The following is an 18,168-nucleotide window of genomic DNA, read 5'->3' on the forward strand; positions in this document are numbered from 1 at the left end:
TTTGGTCTTATTACAAAAAACATTTATTGGCAAACCGTTTGAAGGATTTATTTTTTACTGGAAAATGACAATACTTTTACATAAGTACATCCACCAACCCTCCAACCTAAGAAAAACAAATGTAGTGTACTTTCTTTTGCATCATATATAAATATATATAAAAAAGTATTTAAAGTCTCACAAGATCTATGGCATAGTGAAGTAGGATCTGCGATCTATTTAGGGTTAGCGAACTGCATGCAGGCATCACGACTAACACCACACATTACTGTGTAATGTATGTGATGCCCTTGTTCAGTTCAACAGATACTAAACAGTCTCACCATTATATGGGTGTTTAAAGTACACTACAGCACTGTATCCTTCAGGATCTAACCTTGAGGTCATGACGACTACACTTGTCTTGGGATCTAGGACACCACGCTGAACTATCACTGAATCACAGCTCACTAAACCTGGATCATCACACGATACGTAATAAATGAGGGTAGCTTAATTCTTTGGTAAAGAAAAGCTTGGTGAACTTCTGATAGGGATATAAGAGAGGGGAGGGGGTCTACAACAAACTGTGGTTATGAAAACAAGGCACTTTAATGGTTGAAACGATCCAGATTTGTCACTCAAATATGTAAACAACAGTACACACAAACAAAGGCACAAAACGTGCTTCAAGTATTCTAGGATTTTGTCAAGTTCAGAGGCATCAGGTATCAATCCTGTCAGATATATACTGAACAAAAATAAAAACGCAACATGTAAAGAAGATCACATGTTTCATGTGCACAATTGGCCCAGCATTGTCCTGGTTTGGCCGGGGTCAGCTGTCATTGTAAATAACAATTTGTTCTTAATTGACTTGCCTAGTTAAATAAAGGTTACAGTTCATGAGCTGAAATAAAAGATCCCAGACATTTTCCATAAGACAAAATGCTTTTCTCAAATCTTGTGCACAAATTTGTTTACATTCCTGTTGGTGAGCATTTCTCCTGTGTGTCATATCAAGAAGCTGATTAAACAGCATGATGATAACACAGGTGCACCTGCTGCTGAGGACAATACAATGTAGTTTTGTCACACAACGCCACAGATGTACAATTTGCATGCTGACTGAAGAAATGTCCAACAGAGCTGTTGCCAGAGATAAAATGTTCATTTCTCTATCATAAGCCGCCTCCAAAGTAATTTTAAAACATTTGGCAGTACGTCTAACCGGCCTCAGAACCGCAGACCTCATGTAACCACGCCAGCCCACGACCGCCACATCCGGCTTCTTCACCTGCGGAATCGTCTGAGGGGGGAGGGGGTGCTGAGGACTATTTCTGTCTGTAATTAAGCTCTTTTGTGGAGAAAACCTCATTCTGATTGGCTAGGCCTGGCTCTGCAGTGGGCTCCTCCTGCGCCCCTGCCCAGTCATGTGAAATCCATAGATTAGGGACAAATTAAATTATTTCAGTTGACTGATTTCCTTCTATGAACTGTAACTCAGTAAAATCTTTGAAATTGTTGTGTTTACATTTTTGTTCAGTATACAGCTTCAATTTAGTGTCCCAACAGAGTTGCTCACAATCAAATATGGGTCAAATTACTGCTTCCAGCAAAAAGGGAATACTGCTAGACAGTCTGCTTCTATATGGGGCAAGGGATCCCGAGGACTGTTTTCACCTGTTATTCCCATTGAGTCAACAAAACAATGTCCATTGGTTAAAGCACAATAGTTGGGTAGCTTTTGAAAAGCGCTTTTCTTGAGGTTACACTGCAGTGTGGAAATAACTGCATTGGACCCTTGACAAGCAGATATACATCTAACTCGAAGGAGGCGTCTGTTACACGTTGCCAGGAGATCCAGTAGTTAGTAGTTACTGCTTTGCGTAACCGCAATGTCACTACCTAAACAAATACATGCTTCATGACACCGAACTATATAATACATTTGGTAACAATTTGGATTAAGGGCCCTGCATAACACGTTCACAACTTCTTCAAAAGCACAACTTCAACATCTATACATGCTAATGTCTAACAACAGATTAACAAAGCTTGACTGCTTTGATACCAAACTGCAGTTAGACATTAGCATAAGAGGTTTACTTTGGAAATATGTAATGCCATGTGACTATGTTATGTTTCTTAAGTGTCAGGTAGGTAGGAAAAAACCCTGCATTACCAGTAGTCCCTCTATGGAGATGATACTGCTCTACTTGCATCACTGGGACAGAGGACATTTTTATTTTTATTCTAGAAACAGCCTGTGTCCTTAGTATCTTCTGTGTAGTTGGGGACCACTTGGTCAGTGCAGTTCCTGGGGTTGAGGTGCATGTTGGGAGGTGTTGTGTTATTGGAACAGTTCAGCCACGGGTGGAGCAGCAATTCTGAGGCCTCCAGTCTCTCCAAGGGTGCTTTACGCAGCATGCAGCACACCAGCGACTTAGCCCGCACCGAGAGCGACTCTGGCACTGTGAAGGTCCCCCGGCGGATCTTACTAAAGAGAGCGGCAGGTTCCACATCCTGGAACGGGTAGCGACCCACCAGCATGGTGTAGAGCACCACGCCCAGGCTCCAGACATCAGCAGCCTTCCCTGAGTACGAGTGGTGCGAGTTGAGGATCTCTGGGCCCACGTAGGCCGGGCAGCCGTGCTTGTCCGTAAGAGAGTCGTCGTCCCCGTGGAGCAGACAGGAGTCTTCCAGGTTCTGAAGAACAAGTTTGGTCCTGAAAGGAAGGAAAACCAGAGAGAGATATAGTCATCATCATACCCCCATGGTGCGACATGTTTTCTGCTTTGTGTTATTCATTGATGGTGCACTGGGTCATATGCATAATACACCTTACATAACTGTCTGGAATGACACCTGTGTTTACGGGGTGGGAGAAATATAGCCCTAGTCATATGACATAGCTGTTATGATGGTGTGATAAAGGCATCATGAGGAACTTTAATGGCCTTCTTTAGCAGTGACATAATGCAACTGAACTTAGTCGACATATGCCTGGCTGATGTGTCTCAAGTAAACATTTAGATGACGAATTTGGGCCACGTCTCAGTCACTACTGTAAGTCAATCCAACCTGCAAACAGAACATCCAATGACCATGTTGCTCAGCTAAAATTAGGTTAAGTTAATTAAGTTAAGGGGCAACCAGATTCATTGGTTCCTGAAGAACATAACATCTCATCAGAACACAAAATAATAGCCTGTTTTACTCCAATGATAGTAAACAAAGTCAATATAAACAAACACTGTATTTCCTCAAAATATGGTTAAAACTAGAATATTTATATAATATATGGTCAGTCGTTACATTTATTAATCCCTCAGCTTTTTACTGAGGAGTTTTGTTATCGTTTCAACTGCTGATTGCCACTTTAAATGAAGCGCATAAACTACTAACCTCTGCTGGTCTACGAAGACAAACTTGCGCAGCTTGAGATCGCGCAGGACCACCCCATGCTTGTGACAGTGTGTCACCGCCACCGCCATCTGGCGGAAGAGAAGCACCGCCTCTTCCTCCTGGAGCCGCTTGCATGTGCGCACGTACGAGTGCATGTCGCCGTAGTTGCGCTGAAAGAAGACAAAGACGCTTTGTTCGCCTGTTATCACCTCGGCGATGCGGCAAATGTTGTTGTGGGGCAGCAGGCGGACGTAGGGGGCGGTGAACTCCTGGTACCGCCTCATAGAGAACACCTGGTAGTGGAGACGGGTTAGAGTTAGGTTAGAGGTCATAGTTCATAAGGTCATGGTCAAATTACAAACTATATGAATGTCTTCTCCTGAGGGTAATGTACCCAACGAGTGAACTCGTTGTCAAACAAAGTCACACCAAAAATATATGTGCATAGGTCAACCTCACTGTGAGCCAAGGTTTCCCAAACTTTGTCCTGGGGCCCCACCTGGGTGCACGTTTTGGTTTTCGGCATAAGCCAAAAATGTGCACCCAGGGAGACCCCAGGACCAAGTTTGGGAAACCCTGCTATAAGCCAGTAGTGACAATTAAATGACTTGACTAAGCCAACACAGCATGCTCATTGTGCACGCCACGCCATTACTGGAACCACACACCCCACAAGGAAGGTCCGCCAACCCCCCCCCCCTCTCCCCTCACATACACATGGTTAGCAGATGTTAATGCGAGTGTAGCGAAATGCTTGTGCTTCTAGTTCCGACAATGCAGTAATAACCAACGAGTAATCTAACCTAACAATTCCAAAACTACTACCTTATACACACAAGTGTAAAGGGATAAAGAATATGTACATAAAGATATATGAATGAGTGATGGTACAGAACGGCATAGGCAAAATGCAGTAGATGGTATCGAGTACAGTATATACATATGAGATGAGTAATGTAGGTTATGTAAACAAAGTGGCATAGTTTAAAGCGGCTAGTGATACATGTATTACATAAAGATGCAGTAGATGATATAGAGTACAGTATATACATATACATATGAGATGAGTAATGTAGGGTATGTAAAAATTATATTAAGTAGCATTGTTTAAAGTGGCTAGTGATATATTTTTACATCAATTTCCATCAATTTCCATGATTAAAGTGGCTGGAGTTGAGTCAGTGTGTTGGCAGCAGCCACTCAGTCTTAGTGGTGGCTGTTTAACAGTCTGATGGCCTTGAGATAGAAGCTGTTTTTCAGTCTCTCGGTCCCTGCTTTGATGCACCTGTACTGACCTCGCCTTCTGGATGATAGCGGGATGAACAGGCAGTGGCTCGGGTGGTTGTTGTCCTTGATGATCTTTATGGCCTTCCTGTGACATCGGGTGGTGTAGGTGTCCTGGAGGGCAGGTAGTTTGCCCCCGGTGATGCGTTGTGCAGACCTCACTACCCTCTGGAGAGCCTTACGGTTGTGGGCGGAGCAGTTGCCGTACCAGGCGGTGATACAGCCCGCCAGGATGCTCTCGATTGTGCATCTGTAGAAGTTTGTGAGTGCTTTTGGTGACAAGCCAAATTTCTTCAGCCTTCTGAGGTTGAAGAGGAGCTGCTGCGCCTTCTTCACGACCCTGTCTGTGTGGGTGGACCAATTCAGTTTGTCCGTGATGTGTACACCGAGGAACTTAAAACTTACTACCCTCTCCACTAATGTCCCGTCGATGTGGATAGGGGGGGCTCCCTCTGCTGTTTCCTGAAGTCCACAATCATCTCCTTTGTTTTGTTGACGTTGAGTGTGAGGTTATTTTCCTGACACCACACTCCAAGGGCCCTCACCTCCTCCCTGTAGGCCGTCTCGTCGTTGTTGGTAATCAAGCCTTCCACTGTAGTGTCGTCCGCAAACTTGATGATTGAGTTGGAGGCGTGCATGGCCACGCAGTCGTGGGTGAACAGGGAGTACAGGAGAGGGCTCAGAACGCACCCTTGTGGGGCCCCAGTGTTGATGATCAGCGGGGTGGAGATGTTGTTACCTACCCTCACCACCTGGGGACGGCCCGTCAGGAAGTCCAGTACCCAGTTGCACAGGGCGGGGTCGAGACCCAGGGTCTCGAGCTTGATGACGAGTTTGGAGGGTACTATGGTGTTAAATGCTGAGCTGTAGTCAATGAACAGCATTCAGACACTTTACTGGGTACTTTGTTGAAGCACCTTTGGCAGTGATTGCAGCCTCGAGTCTTCTTGGGTATGGTGCTATAAGCTTGGCACACCTGTATTTGGGGAGTTTCTCCCATTCTTCTCTGCAGATCCTCTCAAGCTGTCAGGTTGGATGGGGAGAGTTTCTGCACAGTTATTTTCAAGTCTCTCCGGAGATCTCTGATAGGGTTCAAGTTCAGGCTCTGGCTGGCCCACTCAAGGACATTCAGTCTTGTCCCGAAGCCACTCCTGCCTTGTCTTGGCTGTTTGCTTAGGGTCATTGTACTGTTTGAAGATGAACCCTCGTCCCAGCCTGAGGTCCTGGAGCAGGTTTTCATCAAGGATCTCTCTGTACTTTGCGATGTTCATCTTTGCCTCGATCCTGACTAGTCTCCCAGTCCCTGCCGCTGAAAAACATCCCCACAGCATGATGCTGCCACCACCATGTTTCACTGTAGGGATGTTGCCAGGTTTCCTCCAGATGTGACACTTGGCATTCAGGCCAGAGTTCAATCTTGGTTTTATCAGGCCAGAGAATCGTGCCTCTTGGCAAACTCCAAGAAGTCTGTCATGTGCCTTTTACTGAGGAGTGGCTACCATAAAAGGCCTGATTGGTGTAGTGCTGCAGTGATGGTTGTCCTTCTGGAAGGTTCTCCCATCTCCCATTCCAAAATCATGGCCATTAATGTGGAGTTGGTCCCCCTTTTGCTGCTATAACAGCATCCATTCTTTCCACTAGATGTTGGAACATTGCTGCATGGACTTGCTTCCATTCAGCCACAAGAGCATTAGTGAGGTTGGGCAGTGATGCTGGGTGATTAGGCCTGGCTCGCAGTCAGCATTCCAATTCATCACAGGGATTCAATAGGGTTGAGGTCAGGGCTCAGTGCAGGCCGGTTAAGTTCTTCCACAAACCATTTCTGTATGGACCTTGCTTTGTGCACAGGAAAGGGCCTTTTTGTGAAACAGGAAAGGGCCTTCCCCAAACTGTTGCCACAAAGTTGGAAGCACAGAATTTAGAAGGTCATTGTATGCTGTACTGTTAAGATTTCCCTTCACTGAAGCTAAGGGGCCTAGCGCAAACTATGAAAAACAGCCCCAGACCATTATTCCGCCTCCTCCAAACTTTACAGGCAGGTAGTGTTCTCCTGGTATCCACCAAACCCAGATTTCTCCGTCGGACTGCCAGATGGTGAAGCATGATTCATCACTCCAGAGAATGCATTTCCACTACTCCAGAGTCCAATAGTGGTGACCTTTACACCACTCCAGCCGACGCTTGGCATTGCACATGGTGATCTTAGGCCTGTGTGCCGCTGCTTGGCCATGGGAACCTATTTTATGACGCTCCTGACAAACAGTTCTTGTGTTGATGTAGCTTCCAGAGGCAGTTTGGAAAATCGGTATCGAGTGATACAACCAATGACAGACATTATTTATTTAAAAAATATATTTTACATGCTTCAGCACTCCCGTTCTGTGAGCTTGTGTGGTCTTCCACTTTGCGGCTGAGATGTTGTTGCTCCTAGACATGTCCACTTCACAATAACAGCACTTACAGTTGACCGGGCAGCTCTAGCAGAGTAGAAATTTGACGAACTGACTTGTTGGAAAGGTGGCATGCTATGACGGTACCACGTTGAAAGTCACTGAGCTCTTCAGTAGGGGCCATTCTACTGCCAATGTTTGTCTATGGCGATCACATGGCTGTGTGATTGATTTTATACACTTGTCAGCAACGGGTGTGGCTGAAATAGCCGAATCCTTTAATTTGAAGGCATGTCGACAGTGTATACACTGAACAAAAATATATAAATGCAACAATTTCAATTATTTTACTGAGTTACAGTTCATGTAAGGAAATAAATGAATTAGGTCCTAATCTATGGTTTTCACATGACTGGGCAGGGGCGCAACCATGGGTGGGCCTGGGAGGGCATAGGCTAACCCACTTGGGAGCCAGGCCCACCAACTAGGGAGCCAGGCCCAGCCAATCAGAATGAGTTTTTCCCCACAAAAGGGCTCTATTACAGACAGAAATACTCCTCGGTTTCATCAGCTGTCCGGGTGGCTGGTCTCAGACGATCCCGCAGGTGAAGAAGCCGGATGTGGAGGTCCTGGGCTGGCGTGGTTACACACGGTCTGCGGTTGTGAGGCCGGTTGAACCTACTGCCAAATTCTCCCAAAAGACATGGGTGGCGGCTTATGGTAGAGAAATTAACATTAAATTCTCTGCCAACAGCTCTGGTGGACATTCCTGCAGTCAGCATACCTCAAAACTTGAGACATCTATGGAATTGTGTTGTGTGACAAAACTGCACATTTTAAAGTGGCCTTTTATAGTCCCCAGTACAAGGTAAACCTGTAATGATAATGCTGTTTAACCAGCTTCTTGATATACCACACCTGTCAGGTGGATGGATTATCTTGGCAAAGGAGAAATGCTCACTAACAGATGTAAACAAATTTGTGCACAACATTTTAGAGAAAGAAGCTTTTTGTGCATATGGAACATTTCTGGGATCTGTAATTCAGCTTATGAAACACTTTATATATTGTGTTTAACTTTTTTGTTAAGAGCACACACACACACACACTACAAAACATTAGGAACACCTTCCTAATATATAGTTGCACCACCTTTGCCCTCAAAACAGCATCAATTTGTTGGGGCATGGACTCTACAAGGGATCAAAAGCATTCCACAGGGATGCTGGCCTACAGTTGTGTCAATTGGCTGGATGTCATTTGGGTGGTGAGCCATTCTTTATACACATGGGAAACTGTTGAGCGTGAAAAACCCAGCAGCATTGCCGTTCTTGCCACACTCAAACCTTTGTCTCTGGCACCTACTACCATACCCCGTTCAAAGGCACCCTCTGAATGGCACACATACACATTCCATATCTCTTTTGTCTCAAGGTTTAAAAATCTTTCTTTAACCTGTCTCCTCCCCTTCAACTACACTGATTGAAGTGGATTTAACAGGTGACATTAGTAAGATATCATATATTTTACCTGGTCAGGCTGTCATGGAAAGAGTTCCTCATGTTTTTTACACTCAGTGTATATTGGGTGTTGGGGGCCCTAGCACAGACCTTGCAGGGGCCCCGTGAAACTGCAGTACACCACTGCACTCCATTTTTGTTATATTTAACCTTTAACTAGGCAAGTCAGTTAACAAATTCTTATTTACAATGACGGCCTACCACAGCCAAACACGGACGATGCTGGGCCAATTATGCGCTGCCCTATGGGACTCCCAATCATGGCCGGATGTGATACAGCCTGGATTCAAACCAGGGACTATAGTGACACCTATGGCACTGAGATGCAGTGCCTTAGACTGTTGCACCACTCGGGAGCCATACTGTGATGGAGCAGGCTATAATACATACCTTGCAGGTGTACTCCTGCTCCGTAACCCTGTGGAAGGCCCTGTAGGTCTCTGTCCCCTCGGTGGGTTCTAGCAGGACGTAGGGCCCAATGCAGGACACACAGTGCTGGTCGGAGTCTGGGCTGTGGCTCAGGGGCCTTAGGCAGGGGGCCAGGCCAGGGGACGAGGGTGGAAGGCTCAGCCGAGGACGCTTGCATTTCAGGGCTTCCGTGTCATCCTGAGGGTCGTCCAGCTCCAGCCGCTTCAGCCGCAGGGGACGAGTAGGCGCCGGGGCGGGAGAGGAGATGTTCACACTCATCTGAAAGTCACATAAGTTGTTTTAGTATGTTTCATTGAGCTATGCCTAGGATGTGACTAAACCACAGATTGGATACACTGAAAATGCATGTTACATAAAGACAACATTTCAAATGCATAGTGACAGAACTAGCTAGAAGAACTTGGTGTCTGCAAATCCCCTTTTTAGTGCACACACACACACACACACACACACACACACACACACACACACACACACACACACACACACACACACACACACACACACACAATGCATCTGTGACAAGGGGAACTTGAATAGCAGACATGTGAATCATATCCACCATTAAACAGTGCCAAATAATAGGTTAAAAAGAGCTTGGATGATGCCATGGAGTCTCGACTGATGAGCAGTGTTGCCTGTAATAGGTTATGCATTACTCAAATTACTGTCTGTCTCTTTCGAAATGTGGCTGTGACTCAGTGAGTCATTCACAGCCACCCAAATAAGATCATGGGCGAACGTCATGAAAGTGACGTCAGGTTTCCATTAGATTGCTCTAATGCCGCGTTCAAAACAACTGGGAACGCGGAAATATCCGACTTACGAGCGTTCAAGACAACTGGGAACTCGAAAAAACGACCTCGCGACAGGGAAAATCTTTTGAATATTCACCCAACTCGGAATTCCAAGTCGGAATCTGGGGCATCTTTATAGAGCACCGACTTTCTGAAGATCAGAGGTCTTGAGTTGACCTAGTTTTTCCCGAGTTCAGTAGTTTTGAAAGCACCAAATAACGCCAGAGGTTCAGGTAAAGGATGATGATAAATTGGCATTAAAAACACGAGGTCACATGGGGGGTCATGTTATTAGTCAAAATAAATATTTGTTGAACCGGGTGAAAAGGATCAGGCAGTGCGCAATTCCGAGAAACAGTGTGCGCGAGGGGGATACAATGTTGCGATAGACATACTCCGGCTGCGAGGAGTGGTAGGTCGTGACTTGTAGGAAGAGTTGCACCATCACTTTCTAAAGTTTAACCTTGTTGTTTCACAACATAGGCCTGCCTACACGTTAAAAATCAATGAATTATCAATGCGAGTCGGGACTACAAGCAACCCCTTCAATTGTAGCCTAATGATAAAAACATGGATACTTTGAGGTTGGGCGAAAAATATGAACAACTGTTACCTTGGCCGTGGAAGACAAAGGGGTCCGCTCTTCAAAACAGAACAATGGTATGGTAACTCCAGCTTCGTGTGTAGTGCTTTGCTTGTCAAGAAACACGATATGTGCAGTAAACTCAGCAAAAACACATGCGGTGTAGAGGAAACCAGAGGTTGGAGAGCTTCAGACAAAAGTTATTCTTCCTTTCTAAAATAAATAGCGTAGTGGTTCAAGGGAGTCTTTAACTTAAACAGTTACAAAATTAGCTATGTATGCATAATAGTTCAAATTAGTTTTCGTTGGTTCTTGCTCAGGATGTCTGTTCACTTAGCCAAAGCAGAATATGTATGAAAGTCATTGACACATTTAACAGGTTATTTCGCTTTGAAGTGTGGCGGCAACACCGCCTGTGTTGTTGGTACAGATGCTTTTGTCCTTATTCCCGCTGTGTGGCAGCGACTTGTGTATCGAACGTTTTTCCTTGCGATGACAGGTTTTCTAAAAATGAGGTTATTAGAAAACCTTAGAAACGTTTTATAAACAGAGAAAACACAAACCTTTAAAGTTGTTTAAAGGCTCTTGCACAATAATGGAAAAAAAAGAGCATACTCATCCAAAGTATGGAACCTCGTATAATAAATAATTATTGGTCAAAGTGTAGAGTAGGCTACACGTTCCCTTATTTGGTCACTTGCGTAGTAATCCTTTAATGTGTCAATTGAGTCCCTAAAAAGTAGATTTCTAATCAGACGTGCCCCCACCGACTGCCCGTCTGATTGAGAATAGACCAGAGAGCGCAGTGGCTTCAAATATCCTTTCTGTTACGCCAGTGAAGTTGATAATGCGCAACTGAGCATGATTGCAACATCGTAGCTCCACCCCCTGGTTTGACGACATCGGCGGGTGAACCTCGCAATCGTCACTCGGGCAGTTTACATATGGAACAAAATAATCGTACAACAAGGTGTATTGCATGTCATTGGCTATATAGTAATTCTTTGACAAAATCTAAATTTGCTCTGACCACACGTTTTCTAAACAATCGTGTCCACATGCCAGAGTTGGTACATGTCATTTAATTTGTCCAAAAGGACATTGGGAATGTTATTTAATAACAGAAAACATGTCACTATAAACCCAACTATATGTTGGACAGGGTTTGCCACACCCCTCCTATGACTCAATAGCAGTAATGGTATTGCACCATTTCTCACAATGCATGCTCTCTGGATGGCATGCACATGGAATGGGTTATTATATGGGTTATAACATTTCTGTTTGATGTTGCAACCATGGAAAAGGAGAGAAAAGGATTTGAAAATTAGAAGAGCATTATCGTTAGCTACACATTTCAAGTATCAGGAAAAGATTGCCTAACATTGATGACAAAGCTCCAAAAGGATGGAAATTAAGTGGGCAAGGCCTTTTGTTCAGCTATTGATATAACTTCCCCCGGTATGCATCACTTACATACACACACAGAGGAGCATTTCACATTATTCATGTCAATGTTCATTAGTTCTGCACAGACAGCTTTTAATGGCCTGAGCTTGTGCTTGAGTTGCACATGTGAAAAATAATTGATAAATGTTCCCTTCAAAGTCATGTCTTTGTGTGACCAAAGAGAGGATGTACTGCTTCAGTATTGGTGTGGAGTCAGATGGTGTGTGTGTTTGTGTGTGCGTATGTGTGTAAGTGTGTGTAAGCATGTGGGTGAGGGCAGCTTCCTGTGCCTGTGCCATGGTGATTTCTAGACAGCCCTATGAGTGGGAGTCGGAGATCATTTTTGCCTTAAAATGGAAACATTTCAGCCGCACACACAGTGCTGCATTGCTGCTAGAGACATTGCCTGAGGCTACAGCTGTGAAATTGTCAGTCTTCGCAATGTAACTTGACAGCACTAAATATCCCTAAATATTCTCTGGGAGCATTTCTCCCCCTGCCTGCCTGCTGCCTCAATCTCCCTACACTAACTCTGCCCTCTGAGAGTCACAGTTTGATGTTGAATGAATCACCCTCTGTATCAACACTGACATGGAAGGATTATGAAACACCATCATTTCTGTTGGGAACATAGCAGTCTGTGAATAGTGCAATGATAAACCAACAACTGTCTTAGTCCAATAAATAGTGCAGTGGCGTGGCCTGATGTTGGAGTCATGTAGACATGGCTGTCTTGGTAACCTATGATACAAAATGTCATGACGACTGGAGGCAATGGGGCTGCTTGTCAAGTGGGTATTCGCTCCAGCCATGTCTTTTCAAGAGATTGCTATCATAACTGATAGGGGGCCACCACTACTGGGTTTGGAGGTCACTTGCTGTCCATCCATGTCAGTCGCATAGGTGAGGGGGCTAGCTAGGAATTAGCCTAGTTTACAAAGAGGCTATAGCTTATATGTCTGTGGGTAATTGGATTAGCAGTGCTTCTAGGGGTTTCAGTGGCTCCTTTGGAGTTTGGCCCTTCAACTATCAGACCACAGAGAGCAGTACAGTGAAGTTCCTGGCATTCACAACAGACAGACGCTTCCAGAAATCAGGTCTGTTCCCACTACTGTAATCGTGATTCAGTCAGTGGAAAGAAAAGGGCGAGTTTGGGGTATTTCATCATCACACAGCTTTTGAGGTGGATGGTTCTCTGTTAGGGAAAACATTGGCAGGACTTCTTAACTGCGGCCAGGAAAATAAATAACAGCAGAGCCAACCATAGTTGGCCTGGCCTCGCTCTGGCACGGCCAGCGCATTGCAGGAGATTACGAAAGCAGAAATTCCATTGTAGCGACAGGTCCTTTTTGCATAAACAAGTTAGACAGTGGTGTTCTTCTTAGGCAGGCAGTACCTGCTGCTCTGACTGTGCTCCTGTTTTCAGGCTACCCAAGGACAGTTGACAAAGCTTCTACTTTAGACAGATAGATGGACAGACAGATAAAAAAAACTGAAAGAGCCAAAGAAAAAAGAAAAGCCTAATTTAAATGAACAGAACAGTTCAAATAAAGCTTCATACTTTGATTCACTTATTCACTTAACCTGAAGATGCCATCTGCTTTGCTCTTTTATTAATCACGTTAAAGATTTGTCCCTTGAAGTAGGCGCAACAAAGTACCTGTCACCTTCCTCTAGCCTTTCAATGAAGAGGAGATTCAATTAGCTGGGTTCTGTTAATGTGGTGGAACTCACCAGCATTATGAACAGGAATACGACTTTCCCGAATTGGATCCTTTGTTCGCAATTGAACTTATCACAGAGGCTGCTCCAAGACGCCACCACAAGCATTTCGCTACACCCACAATAACATCTGCTAAAATAATGCCACTTTAATAATGTTTACACATCTTACATTACTCATATCATATATGTGGTATTTTATACCATCTATTGCACCTTGCTGATCGGCCATCCATATATTTAAATGTACATATTTTCATTCACCCGTTTAGATTTGTGTGTATTAGGTAGTTGTTGGGAATTGTTAGATGACCTATTAGATATTACTGCACTGTCGGAACTATAAGCACAAGCATTTCGCTACACTCGCGTTAACATCTGCTAACCATGTGTATGTGACCAATAAAATTTGATTGGCTTTGAGATCTAATCTCAGAAGTCGTAGGTGTCGGGTTACATTATGACTGTCCTTTAAGACTTCTTACTGCTGACTGTGGGACAGTGGAGCAGCTCCACAAAACATAGCAGGGCCGTGGGTGTTTGTATATTGTGTAGGGAGGCACAGTTTGTATATTTCAGTTTGTTTCTAATGTGTCATTAATGTCTAATCAGGAAGGAGGGGCCCTGCCCTTTGAGGAAGCTGTAGATCCCCAAGGCCTTCCCTCATCACCGGTCCCTATTGATTTCTTTATTCTAGCTCAGTGACGAGAGAGTTGTGATTTCAGTCCTTTGTGCCTACTGTATTACCTGCACATTACATTTAATGGCAGTTCAAACCATTTCTAAAGAGTGACACATTCTTAAATGCTGTCGTGTAAACACAGTCTCAAGTCAGAGCCTATACCGTTTTAAATAGATTTCATGAACCTTACACAACCCATCTTTATATATTGTCCCCTAAACAAATCGTCAGAGACATTTGATCGTTTTAAACCTACGCCCTCATGTAGTTTTGGCTAACAGCTGTTCTGGGTATTGACAGAATTGAATGCTTCTGTCTGGTGGGAGCTTAGTGTCTGCTAACACTTGAAGGAAGGAGGAAGGCTTAAGGGCACTGCCACCTCTGGCTAATCCACAATCCATTATATATTGTAGTGTGCTGCTGCCTGTGGAGCTACTAGGTCAGTCACATCAATGTCAAACACCAGTCAGTGCTAGCAACCAGAGCCTCCGCTAACAGCCATCCATTGTATGGACTGTGTTTCACTAGGAATGGTCATGCTTCTCTTGACCAGTTCTTTTTGAATAGGTTAACATCTATGCAATGCTAGTGCACACAACCAATACAATAGTAAACCCAATCTCAAGGCCACTCAGAGGTTACCATATTACACAGGATCCTGTCTCATCTGTGGCCCCGGAAGCGTCCCAGACTTCTAAGACCGTTGCACAGTTGGTGTGCACTCTACTCTGTGGAGCAATCCTCTGAAAGGATCAGGTTGGTTGGCGGTCTGACATGTGGCGTAGTCGGATGCTGTGTGTGTGTGTGTGTGTGTGTGCGTGCGTGCGTGCGTGCGTGAGTGAGTGAAGGGAATTTGACCCCTTTATCGACCAGGGCTTCCCAGTGCCTACTGGCCCAGTTGCTTAGATTCTCTCTCCCTCCAGTGTCTTCTGGAATTTACTGCAAATCCTAGAAGCCTGCCTCAACACTCAACATTCTGCCTCTGTGTAGCCTGTGAATGTCAATATGGGGGAAACAGAAGATGGTCAAGGGGAGAAGTTTTCACAGTTTTAACGATTTTAGCTACAGGTGGTGTAGCATAGCTTAACTTAAAGGATTGCGAAAGCACTCCATAGAGTGTGTACTACATAATTAAATATTGAAGAAAAACCCAAGCGAGTTCAACTCAATCACTCACATTGGTAGCATAGCATGACACCCAATTACCTATTACAGGGACTTCCCTATTCCTTCCCCTTATTTGTTTATTTCAGAAGAAATGTGAGGGATTACTTAACTCACAAACAAAGTGGAAAATGCTGAGTTGAGTGGTTCTTGTGAAAGATTTCTCAATAAGAAGTCACATCCCTAACAATGCAATAAATATTCTGAAGTGATGACCATGAAGGAAACTGAAAGTCAGAAAGCTTTGCTTCAGTCTCTCCAGGCTATTGGCAAGTTTCTTGGCTTAGCTGGGTATTTTAGCCTGGTATTTTAGCTGGGTATTTCTTGGTTAATAATGACTAACTTGCTGAGAATGGCACTGGAGGGAATAACGCCTGTTTTACTGGCTTCAGACCAATTTTGTGTTTTTTTGTGTTTGTGTATTTTGTGTTTTTTTTTATTTTGCGCTGAACTTTCTTTGTACATAATATTTCTTCCATCTGTGACCGAAAAGAGCTTCTGGACATCAGAACAGCTATCACTAACCTCGATTTGGACGAGGACTTCAACTTCAATGAGTTGGAATTAAATGACATATTGATTATCTCGGACCAGGCCCAAATCCCAACACTCAAAGAAAGAGGAGACGGCCCTATAGATGCCGGCGTGTGGGCACATACGAGACTACGTCAGAGAGTGGATAATCCACCTCTACCCTCCATTCTATTGGCGTACGTGCAATCACTGGAGAATAAACTGGATGAGCTCCGGGATAAGCTCCATTCAAGACTATCCTATCAATGTGTTCTGAAGAACTGTAATGTCCTATGTTTCTCAGAGTCGTGGCTGAACAAGGACCTGGTAAATATAAATCTAGCTGTTTTTCTATCCATCGGCAGGACATAGCAGCAGTGTCGGGAAGCTCAGGGGAGGGTGTGTGTGTGTCTCTTTGTTAATCACAGTTGGTGTCTGATCTCTAATATTGAGGAAGTCTCGAGGTTCTGCTCGCTTGAGTTAGAATACCTCATGATAAGCTGTAGACCGTTCTATTTATCAAGAGACTTTTCATCTATATTTTTCGTAGCTGTCTATTTTACCACCACAAACTGAGGCTGGTGCTAAGATTGCAGTCAACGAGCTATATAGGGCCATAAGTAAACAAGAAAATACAGAGGCGACACTCCTGGTGGCCGGTGACTTTAATGCAGGAAAACTGAAATCCATTTAATCAAATTTGTATCAGCATGTCACCTGTGCAACTAGAGGTGAAAAAAACTCTAGATCATCTTTACTCCACACACCGGGATGCATAAAAAGCACTGCCTCGCCCTCCATTTGGCAAATCTGACCATAACTCTATCATCCTGATTCCTGCTTACAAATCTCAAACGGGAAGTACCAGTGACATGCTCAATACCAAAGTGGTCTGATGAAGCGACAACATCCGCTCTGCGCTAAAAGCTTGGACTGCCACTTTTAATGAGCGGAACACTAATCCGGACACTTAGAAATCCCACTACGGCCTCCAACGAACCATCCAACAGGCAAAGCGTCAATACAGGACCAAGATCGAATTCTACTACACTGGCTCTGACGCTCGTTGGATGTGGCAGGGCATGCGCAAACTATCACGGATAACAAAGGGAAACCCAGCCCCAAGCTGTCCAGAGACGCAAGCCTACCAGACAAGCTAAATACCTACTATGCTCATGTCGAGGCTAGCAACACTCAACCATGCATGAGAGCACCAGCTGTTCCAGATGACTGTGGGATCACGCACGCCATAGCCGATGTGAGTAAGACAGGTTAACATTCACAAGGCCGCAAAGCCAGACGGATTAGCAGAGTGCATACTCAAAGCATGCTCTGGCAAGGGTTTTTACTATTTTCAACCTCTCCCTGACCCAGTATGTAATACCTACATGTTTCAAGCAGACCACCATAGTCCCTGTGCCCAAGAACACCAAGGTAACCTGTCTAAATGACTATCGCCCTGTAGCACTCACATCTGTAGCCATGAAATGCTTTGAAAGGCTGGTCATGGCTCACATCCCAGACACCCTGGACCCACTCCAATTCGCATACCGCCCCAACAGACCCACAGATGACGCAATCTCATTTGCACTTCACACTGCCCTTAGCCACCTGGACAAAAGGAACACCTACGTAAGAATGTTGTTCATTGACTACAACTCAGCGTTCAAAACCATAGTGCCCTCCAAGCTCTTCACTAAACTAAAGACCCTGGGATTAAATCCCTCCCTCTGCAACTGGATCCTGGACATCCTGACGGGCCACCCCCCAGGTGGTGAGGGTAGGCAACAACACATCCGCTATGCTGACCCTCAACATGGGGGGCCCCTCAGGGTTGGGTGCTTAGTCCCCTCCTGTATTCCCTGTTCACCCATGTCTGTTTGGCCGCACACGGCTCCAACACCATCATTAACGGGGAATTTCATCCTGGCTCTGGTTATTATGAGTCATTCCACAGTGCCCTGTTGATATCCCAAAGTTGGGTGATTTTGGGCACACAAGCATGAGGGAGTGGACACACCTTGTGCTTATGGAGCACAACAAGATTGTGGAACAGAAACCATCAAGGGACACTGAAATATATAAAATCAAGACTACAACAGTAATGACACAACCACCTCATTATTCTCTCTGCAGATTCTCAAAACACAATACAAAGACATCTACAATTCCACTGCAAAGGGCTAGTATTGACAAGAATGATTTCTCTAAGTCAGTGGGCTGGGGAGGTTTATGGACAGTACTTTGA

General features: G+C 44.7%; 1 protein-coding gene and 1 long non-coding RNA gene across 3 annotated transcripts in view; one reads left to right on the plus strand and one right to left on the minus strand.

Moving 5' to 3' along the window:
• On the minus strand, positions 1-11,278 carry LOC110528269 (tribbles homolog 2). 2 transcript variants are annotated; one of them, XM_021610196.3, is made up of 4 exons: positions 10,421-11,278; positions 8,972-9,268; positions 3,388-3,680; positions 1-2,707 (listed from the first exon to the last, which is right to left on the minus strand). In XM_021610196.3, exons 2-4 carry the CDS (start codon positions 9,266-9,268, stop codon positions 2,236-2,238), a joined length of 1,062 nt encoding a protein of 353 aa, XP_021465871.3. In that variant the 5' UTR covers positions 10,421-11,278; the 3' UTR covers positions 1-2,235. The 2 variants fall into 2 exon arrangements, with proteins under 2 accessions (XP_021465871.3, XP_021465872.3); XM_021610197.3 differs by having other exon boundaries at positions 10,954-11,221.
• LOC149982622 (uncharacterized) overlaps positions 10,147-18,168 on the plus strand; it is a 20,687-nt gene continuing 12,665 nt past the window's right edge. The window contains exon 1 of the long non-coding RNA XR_016497366.1: positions 10,147-10,467. This is a non-coding gene — a long non-coding RNA (uncharacterized LOC149982622). The remainder of the gene's footprint in view (positions 10,468-18,168) is intronic.

Source organism: Oncorhynchus mykiss, chromosome 7 (genome assembly GCF_057628025.1).
Source record: "Oncorhynchus mykiss isolate SJ-2025 chromosome 7, ASM5762802v1, whole genome shotgun sequence".
Classification (NCBI taxonomy): Eukaryota; Metazoa; Chordata; class Actinopteri; order Salmoniformes; family Salmonidae; genus Oncorhynchus; species Oncorhynchus mykiss.

Coding starts and splice junctions, on each gene's coding strand:
- LOC110528269 (XM_021610196.3), bottom strand. CDS start 9,268: ATGAGTGTGAACATCTCCTCTCCCGCCCCGGCGCCTACTCGTCCCCTG. Junction 3,681..8,971: donor AGCAGGAGTACACCTGCAAG/GTATGTATTATA, acceptor CTCCACTACCAG/GTGTTCTCTATGAGGCGGTA. Junction 2,708..3,387: donor GTCTTCGTAGACCAGCAGAG/GTTAGTAGTTTA, acceptor CCTTCCTTTCAG/GACCAAACTTGTTCTTCAGA.